The sequence below is a fragment of the Rutidosis leptorrhynchoides genome, chromosome 5 (genome assembly GCF_046630445.1).
Source record: "Rutidosis leptorrhynchoides isolate AG116_Rl617_1_P2 chromosome 5, CSIRO_AGI_Rlap_v1, whole genome shotgun sequence".
Taxonomy (NCBI): Eukaryota; Viridiplantae; Streptophyta; class Magnoliopsida; order Asterales; family Asteraceae; genus Rutidosis; species Rutidosis leptorrhynchoides.
Window position 1 is genome coordinate 232,496,648 of NC_092337.1, and position 10,300 is coordinate 232,506,947.

Below are 10,300 nucleotides of genomic sequence, written 5' to 3' on the forward strand. Positions count from 1 at the left end.
TAATTATTCTAGGAAGTTAAACTCTTTTAACAACTCTCCATCAGTATCTTATTCTCCATACCTATCTCTTTTATCTTTATATTTCATACTACCTTAGTTAAGTTTAATCTATCACCACTTGTCACTAGGGTTAACTTTATATGCACTTTTATCCCACATTACTGAGCAAACATACAAAAATACAAACCTAAGTTATACTTACCACTTACTCGTTAAAAGGATGACAAGTAGGTGAAATATAGCTAGGAAAACCTAGCTAAATATAAATAATAAAACCATTACTCCCTTTTGGTAACTAATCCTGGCGTTTTGCGACCTAACGACACCGCATAAATAAAACCGTCCGTTTTGGTTAAATCAATAGAGGTGTAAGTTTTTGGCGCCGCTGCCGGGGATCGAATTTTCTGTTTGTTAAGGTAACTCTTGATCCTCTCAAGATATCTGAGATTCTTGAGTGGTGTCTTAGAAAGACAATTATACGCGGACTTGGTTGTTGGATTTTTCGAACAATCTTCAATTATATTAAAACCAAAAGGATCCTGCCTCTCCGTTTTCGATTTGGCCACTTGTTTCAAAATATAAATTGATAAGAAATACATATGCTTAATAGACCGAAAGTTTGTCGATATAGGATTTAAAGTCGTCATTATAGTAAACCGTTTATAAACCACAAGAACAAAATATTAATTATGGTATTAATTTCTATAGATTCCAGTTCAAACTTAACCGGTTACTAAGAAAGTGCGAAAGGCAGTTGCTCTCCCACAACTTCGAAAACCGGAGAAGTTTTCCTTTATAAAAGTAAAAATAATTTAAGTCTAAACCCTAATGAGTCTCATCAAGAATTAGTTCTTAATCCTTGTAGTCCAAGAAGCCGGATAACTTCATCTGACTTAGAGATCTCATTGCTTTTAGATAAGTTTTACTCAAAAGAACTAGGATTCAACCCTCTTAACGATCTAAAAGGGAGAATCAGTCTTAATGAACTCCTTATTATGAAAGATGAAATACGGGAAGAATACCCAACTATTTTTCAATTATCCAGACTTATTTGAATATATTCCAAAAGAGAAACGATACGTAGATAAAACAAATGCTCCGTTTATTGGAAATATGTTAAATCCCAACAGAAGGTTAGATGTCTATAGAGAATTCATTAGGCACCTCTATTCCTCAAATTTCCCTTTTTGAAATTTCAAATGAATTTATTGAAAGAGCTGCGTAATCAAGTTCGTTCTCTTCACAAACAGTCACGACCCTACTTTTTCTGTTATCTTTTACCGTTTATTATTTAACGTCCGTTAATTGTTATTCGTGCCACGTAATTTCTATGACCTATATTATTATTTTTGTAATAATATATTAATTATTATATGTTATGTGAATATTTGTATTCATATTTTAAAATTGTACATTTATACGAATCGTGGATTTCTATCCGGATAATCTTTTCGGTTTTCAAACCAACGGTCAAGCTTTTGGAATTTTTAAATCCAAATTATTTTAAATATGATATTTTAAGGTCATATGATTATATATAGTGTTTATATATTTTATTTGTCGCGTATTTGTTATCTCTCCGAATTATTAGTCGCGTAATATCGTTTTCACGTTTCGGGTTTTGATCGGGCATTCGGGCCACAAGCAATTGTACATTATTTAAAAATGGCCCACTAGGGGGCCCACCCTACCCCCATTCAGCCAAACTGCATGAAGGGGGGTGTGCCTTTCTTTTTTTGCCATTTTACATTTTCACTTCACATTTTATTTTTCACAAAACCTAATCTTCTAAATTTTCTCTCATCTCTCCCTCTCCCTCTCCTTTGGCCATCGCCAACCATCATCACCATCATCATCATTTCATCATCAATTAAAGCTTGGATCATTGTATCGTTTACACAACCGGATTCATCACTTCGATCTCTACACGTTCATATCATTCAATTCTTGATTAGGGTATAAACCCTAACCCTAACTTTTTGATTTTTCTTTAATTTTTCTGTTTTTGTATGTTATTATGATTGTATAGTACTTGTATGTTGATGGATTGTTGATTGTATGCATAGAAACACTTAATATAGCATGTTTTCGGTTTGATTGATTTTAGACAGCAGCATATTCGACCATTTCAGGGAACTAGACTGATGTATTTGTTAAATTAAAGTGTCTAGATGTGTTCCTCTCATCAAGACATTGATTTTAGACTACGGATTCATGTTATTTCGATTCCCGGAGCTTAAGTTATGATTAAAATGGTGTTTTCATGAAATCAAATTATAAAAACGAATGTGTTCAGGTTTGGTCCGACTTTGTGACCATTTTTGGAGTCTCTAGGGTGTAATAGTATTTTAGGATTGATGATTGGATGAACTTTTATGTTCGGGTCATCGAAATCCGAGCCACGGATCACCCGGTATGACTAAAACATGTTTTTGAACGGATTAAAGCTCCAAGTTGATATATGGCTGTCAGTCACGACTTGGGGGCTGTTCTTGGGATGTTCTTGAGTGCACTAATGTGTCAGGTGGTTTATCTAGGCAAAGATATATATAAGACTCGCTGAAAACCGACACCCGGGGCTCAAGTTATGACCCGATTGTAACGACCCGAATTTTTCCGCTAATATATAGAAGATTAATATTTACATAATTAATGTTTCCAACATGTTAAGCAATCAAACTCATTACGATTTGGTTATTTGAAATGAATTTTATACAAATGTTTGGCCACCCAGTCTGTCTGACGATTCACGAACGTCATAATTCGAAATAATTATATATTGAGGTATATATGGATATATAATGAGGTATATATGGATATTTAAATACTTATGATTTGTTAAAATGATATTTAAGTATCTCATTACATATAATAACAATTGGTTATATACATAAAATGAGATTACTAACTTAAAGACTTCAAGACTATATACATATATATAACGATTAACGTTGTAATAACTTCTAAATTAAAATGTATGTATATGTATTGTATTAATATGTATTAATACACTTTTGAAAGACTTATTAACATATATCAACATACTTATACTCAATAAAGATAGCTATACTCATTTTCTCATTCAATTTTATCAAGAATTCTATTCGTATTCATTCGGTATGTATACCCGTATCATACACAACTCTTAGATGTATATCCTATTAGTATATACACATCAAAATACCATCACAATCAGATCCTAATCAGCTCTTTGTTCTCTTGTGTGCATTATTAACCAACTTGGGACCTAGCTTGACTTGTTACATAAAATTACAAACTAAGAACCCTTATTTCTACCCCATAATTCACGTCCATTATGCACACACACATACTCATTCCATTTCCATTTTATTTCTAAGTCTTTGCTCTCTAAAACTAAAAATATTAAGCCTTAAAACTCTCTAATCATCTCAGCAAAAATCCATGGAGAACTAGCTTCAAAAACAACACATAATCATCATAAGAAAACCATTTCAAGAACACCATCAAAATCAAGAAGATTACTTCCAATCTTTTTAAACCAAGCCAATAACTATACCAAGATCAAGAATATCACTTCTATCTTAGCAAATTTGTTCAATTGATTTGAGGTAGTCATCTTATTCATAATCATATTCGATTCATATTCATATAGCTATCTTATTTTGAGTTATAACTAATAACAACAAGAACATAGTTTAGATTATTTCTAAACTTGTTTGCAAATAAACTTAATCCTTCTAACTTGACTTTTAAAATATTTCAACACATGTATTATGACTATATGTCAAGTTAACATAAGGATATAAAACTTGTAAACACGAAGAACACCTTAAAATCGAATATACGCCGTCTTAGTCGAACGGGGGCTGTTTTGGGTTTAATTTTAAAAACCTATCTTAAACTTTGAATTAAAAGATTTCCTTTGGTGAAAAATCTTATTTTATATGGATATGAAATAAATCCAAAATCCATGGTTAAACTCTAAGTGGAAGTATGTTTTTCAAAAGGGTCATCAAGATGTCGTTCTTACGACGGATATGACTATCTTCTCTTATTTGACACCTAAACTGTATTTTCGACTATAAACCTATAACGACATGTCCTAATCCATCTGGACGAATACATTACAATTGATTACATCGCGAGGTACTTGACCTCTATATGATAGATTTTACAAACATTTCATTCGTTTTTAAAAGACAAACTTTCATTACATCGAAAGTTGACGGCATGCATACCATTTCATAATATATCCAACTATAATTGACTTAATAATAATCTTGATGAACTCAACGACTCGAATGCAACGTCTTTTGAAATATGTCATGAATGACTCCAAGTAATATCTATAAAATGAGCAAATGCACAGCGGAAGATTTCTTTAATACCTGAGCAAATGCATGCTTTAAAGTGTCAACCAAAAGGTTGGTGAGTTCATTAGTTTATCATAATCATTCATTTTCATCATTTTAATAGACCACAAGAATTTCATTTCCAGTTCTCATAAATATACGTCCCATGCATAGAGACAAAAATCATTCATATGGATTGAACACCTGGTAACCGACATTAACAAGATGCATATAAGAATATCTCCTATCATTCTGGGAAATCCTTTGGACAAGATAAAAACGACATCGAAGTACTAAAGCATCCGGTACTTTGGATGGGGTTCGTTAGGCCCAATAGATCTATCTTTAGGATTCGAGTCAATTAGTAGACTGGTTTACTAATTCTTAGGTTACCAAGCAAAAGGGGCATATTCGGCTTCGATCATTCAACCATATAATGTAGTTTCGATTACTTGTGTCTATTTCGTAAAACATTTATAAAAGCAGCGCATGTATTCTCAGTCCCAAAAATATATATTGCAAAATCATTTAAAAAGGGAGCAAATGAAACTCACCATACTGTATTTTGTAGTAAAAATACATATGACGTCATTGAACAAGTGTAGGGTTGGTCTAAGATTCACGAACCTATATTATTCATATATTTATTAAAACATATACTTGTAATCAAACAAGATTATTTATTTATTTTATTATTATACTTATTATATTAATAATTTATTAACTATATTCATTTATATATTCTTAATACTTAAAATTTATATATATACATATATATTTATATCAGATTTAAAGTATATAATAAGTCATTTATTATAAATATCCTTTTTTGATGTTTAGAGATACCATGTCATGCACTAAAACTTAATATATATATATATATATATATATATATATATATATATATATATATATATATATATATATATATATATATATATATATATATATATATATTTATTTTCAATATTTAAAATAGGTACTTCATATTAATTTAAAAAAGTAAATTATCAGTGTTAATATTACATTAAAATATTTTTGTATTAGTAATATCAATCATAAAAATAATGATTTTAGTATAATAATAATAGCTGTAATAATAATTGTAGCGATAATGTTGTTACTAAAAATAATAGCGATAATGAAAATTCTAATAATATTGATAGTTTACAAAATGATAATTTTAGTAAAATGTTACTTTGAATGATAATACTAACTTTAGTAAAATGATAGATTTAAAAATAATTACTCTTAGTAATAATGATAACAATAATAATACTGATAATAACTATAAAAATAATGATTTTACTAATAATAATACATATATTTATAATAATAATAATAATAATAATAATAATAATAATAATAATAATAATAATAATAATAATAATAATAATAATGATAATGATAATGATAATAATAATAATAAGAGTAATAATAAAAATAATGGTAATAGTAATACTACCTCAACGAAGTAGCCCTTAACAAAAATGCCCAAGTCCGGGTTTAAACCCGCAACGTCTCGCTAACCCGATAACATACCAAACCACTCCTCCATTTCCTCTTTTCTGTTTAAATCACGGATTATATAACCTATATATATATATATATGTATATATATATATATATATGTATATATATATATATATATATATATATATATATATATATATATATATCCGTTTCTTTTTCTTCTTCCCTAATCGATTCATCCTCAATGGATTACATCATCATCATCATCATCATCATCATCCAAATCCATAAATCATCTTGTCACTCACTCTTCATCATAACCATGATAATTATTTCGTTTTCACTAGGAAGTATTAACTGGGTCTCGGCCCAAATCAACACAATGAATATACGGTCCAATAAATTCATTATGTACACGGCCCACTTTCGTCATTGTTATTAACTCACAAGGAAACAGAAACAGAAAAGGTACCATACAGCTGCAGTTGAGTAAATATGGCATTTCATGATGGTTAAATAGCTAAGGTGGTGGCCTTTGGAACAAAACAGAAATAGAATAAGGATTGCAGCAGACACATTGATCCTCACAATTATTATTACCAATTTCATTCACCCTTACATCACCAATAGTTGATCTCTTCTATCTTTAATAATCAAGTGGGGGTATTTGGGACAATGAATTAAACCTTTCAATCATTTAATCGTTCCTACCCATTAAAAGAATGTCAAAATGTCGACCATGGGTAATAAATGGGTACCACTTGCAATTGTATAATGCGTTTTCTAAAGGCACTTTTAAAACTAATTAGTGTGTGGTGAGGTTAGTACATATCGGCCAAAGAAAAAAAATATACCAACTTTATTTGTTTAGTTCATCAATCCCTCTATTAATTATTTCCATTCTTCGTTCACTCCACAAAACCGATAGCTAGATCATTCCAAATGGAAATGTGGCCCAATCAGAAACATACATATCGGCCATTACATGATATTAAATCCCATTTGCATTTGATAATGTGTTTTGTAATATACTATATATATTATCAAGTTGACAACCCCAAACAATCATTGCATCATTTCATTGTTTCATTTCTTTACTTGCTTCATTCCTGGATCGAATAGTAAACCAATTTAGCAGCTGTAGTAGCTTCAAAAATCACGATAAAGGCATAAAAGGTGGTGGTTTGTTGGTGGCTTTCGAACAAGAAGGAAGAGAAAAAGAAGATAGAGTAAAGATAGAGAGATGGTGGTGTTTGGTTTTATCACGAAATATAAACAAGAAGAGAAAAGGTGGCGAGGTTGTGGAGCTATGGTGAGGATGGTTGTCGTGGTGATGGAAGTGGTGGTTTTGTTAAGGTCACGAAAGGAATTTACAAGGGTTAAAGCAGGAGTATCATTTTAGATTTGTTCATGTTGGTTGTTACATCATGGTGATGGTATTTTGATGATGATGTTTAGGGATCATGAACAACAAACCAAAGTGGGTTTGATATGGGTGGGTTTTGTAGGTGGATAGCTTGAAACGAAAAGATGGTTACGGTGATAGAGAGGATATATGTATGTGTATCTAAATTTTTCCGTCTTTCTATTTTATTTCTTCTCAATTGCCGATATGGATGTATATAATGTAAGTACATTCATGAATTAACAGTATTTTGATCTTAATTGATTTGTGAAGTCGATGTTTGATAATTTTGGCAGACAAGAAGTAAATAAGTTGTTCAACAGATGAGAAAAAAAATAATAAAGTAGATAAAATTTTGTAACTGATTTTGTGTGTATTTGATGGACTTCGATTTTTACAGACAGGAACAAAATGAGGAAGAAAAAGAGAAATAGAAAAAGGATAAAGTTGATCGTGATCTTCAACTAATTTTGGATTTGCTGTTATTGATAGAATCTGATTGTACGAATATGTAAATAAAAAAAATAGTATGAAAGCTACAAGAAACAGATTCACAAGTTCTTGTGTTGAATTATGGTTTATAAAATAAATTTTAATTTATTAAAGGTATTATTAATTAATATTAATATTTATATTAATATTAATAATAGATAATAATGATAAGCTTTTACATATCAAACTAGTGGAAGGACCCGTGATACCACGGGTAAGTTTAAACGATACAGTTTAATGTTCTGTTTTACGTTTTAAGCGATCGTAAATATCAAAGTCGTATTTTATTTAGTACGTTGAGAATTAAATACACAAATAAAACATGTTGAATGAAAAAGTAATAATCAAACACTTTCAAATGTAGTTAAATAAATAATAACTGAAGACCGTAAACAACTCTAAAAAATATTGGTGAATCAACTTCTTTCGCATGTAGGCGCTTGTTAAGTGCATGATTGATTCCGTAAACAAAAACTCTCATATCCACGTTCATGATCTGCGTGTTAACAATAAAACAAAAAGTTAGTTTAGTGTATAGTTAAATGTTAATGTACTATGTAAATTATGACGCGAAAACAATCAATATGGTTTAATTAAGTTTGATAGTTAGTGAACGAAAACAACATTGACACGTATTATTTAAAAAAAAATAATGTGCAAACAAACCTGTGTCAAATTATTATTATAAACTTTGAAGAACTTCTTTGTAAACAACATTAGTTGTGATATTAGAAACATTCATATCTTTGTCGCATATAAGTATCTTCAATCCCTTTTTATTCTTTACTCTAGAAATAGTAACATACAACTGCCCATGAGTAAAGACTGGTCGTGGTAAAAATAAGCCAACTCGAGATAACGATTGTCCTTGACTTTTGTTAATTGTCATTGCAAAGCACATAGAAATTGGAAACTGCTTTCTAGTGATCTTAAACGGTAATGTATTATCAGACGGACTCAATTTCATACTCGGAATCAGGGTTTCAAAGCCAATATTCGTACCAGTTACAACCCTGGCTGTTATCAAAGATTTTTCAAGCTTAATAACCCTCAGTCTAGTACCATTACACAAGCCATTGGGTTGGTCAATGTTTCTTAGTAACATGATCGGAACACCAACTTTTAGAACCAACTTGTGTTTAGGAATACCTGAAAACCTAAGGGTGTTTAGGAATTCTGGAGATTGCATCCCACGATCACCTGCCATAGTGTTGTCATTAGCATCGACACCATCACAACTCAAGTAAGTAAACTCTTCACCCGGGACCAATTGTAACAAACGGTCATTAATCGTATCTACATGTTCATGAGTAGGAGCAAGAATGGCTCTCTCTTGAAAAAATGTATTATCATATAGATTATCAATTAGATCCGGGTAAGTGGACTCTACAATAGAGTTAATTGGATCATCTGACTGTTTGATTAGAAACTCATCTGGTATGGTGATTTCAACATCTCCATCATTAGGTCCACCAGCAGTTCCATTGCCCACATCTAGAATCCATTCTGCAAATGATTTAATGTCTTCCATTTCATCTGTGTTGCATCCGGTTTGTAGCCTCATGTTCACAGTCAACTTCAGCACTTTAATATGATACCATAGATAGGATGAGTTCAAAGAAGCATTTACAATGTCCGACCGGCTACCTTTAGGAACAACCGGAAGTATTTGTCTAAAGTCTCCCCCAAAAACCACCACTTTCCCTCCAAAGACTTTATCCTCATTCTCAGGTAACGTTTGACGCATGATGTCTCTGAGTGTCCTGTCAAGAGCTTCAAAACAATGTTTATGTATCATTGGAGCTTCATCCCATATTATTAAAGAAGATTGTCTCATCAAATCTGCAAGTTGACTGTTAACATCAATAGAACAAACAGAATCCTCATTTATATTAATGGGAATGACAAATCTGGAATGAGCAGTTCTACCACCACTTAGCAAGAGTGATGCAATTCCACTCGAAGCAACGTTTAAGACTATTTTCCCCTTTGATCTGATGGCCGTCGAAAGTGTTTTCCATAAAAATGTTTTGCCTGTACCGCCATAACCATACACAAAAAACACACCTCCACGACTATTATCGACAACGGAAATAATTTCGTCATATACACGTCGTTGCTCTGGATTCAAACTTCTAAACAAATTGCCATTGTCGGATTTCAAGGCTACACGATCATATCTTAACTCATCGTGAATCAGTCGATTAGAGGTATCTATGACAAATTCACTGGATGGATAAGGCATCCCCGAAAATTTTTTCAACGTACTCCCTTGATTTCGTAGTAGTATCTCAATTTCATACAAAGTATGATTGTCAATATCCTTTTGTTCCATGTTCAAACCTGGGAAAAAAATAAACATTATTTTAAAATATTAAATAAATGTAAAAATTAATGCAATAAACTGATATATATTTGAATTACTTATATACTTTTATATTTACATTTAATTTAATTTATTTATATTATATATTATTATACAGTATATTATATGTTTTATATTGGGTATATAATAATAATTGGGATTCAAAGGGTCTATCATATACATCTTTAAGTACACGTGTATGTTATAGACAAAACCAAAATAATTGCTTAA

The 10,300-nt window shown here is 30.8% G+C and overlaps 1 protein-coding gene across 1 annotated transcript; it reads right to left on the reverse strand.

The window, feature by feature from the left end:
• Positions 1 to 9,065: 9,065 nt before the first annotated feature.
• LOC139849296 (uncharacterized) lies at positions 9,066 to 10,039 on the reverse strand. The gene is made up of 2 exons (XM_071838952.1): positions 9,135 to 10,039; positions 9,066 to 9,090 (listed from the first exon to the last, which is right to left on the reverse strand). The coding sequence occupies exons 1-2, from the start codon at positions 10,037 to 10,039 to the stop codon at positions 9,066 to 9,068; spliced, it is 930 nt and encodes a 309-aa protein (XP_071695053.1).
• Between the last annotated feature and the right edge of the window lie 261 nt (positions 10,040 to 10,300).

Coding starts and splice junctions, on each gene's coding strand:
- LOC139849296 (XM_071838952.1), bottom strand. CDS start 10,039: ATGGAACAAAAGGATATTGACAATCATACTTTGTATGAAATTGAGATA. Junction 9,091..9,134: donor GAAATCACCATACCAGATGA/GTTTCTAATCAA, acceptor ACTCTATTGTAG/AGTCCACTTACCCGGATCTA.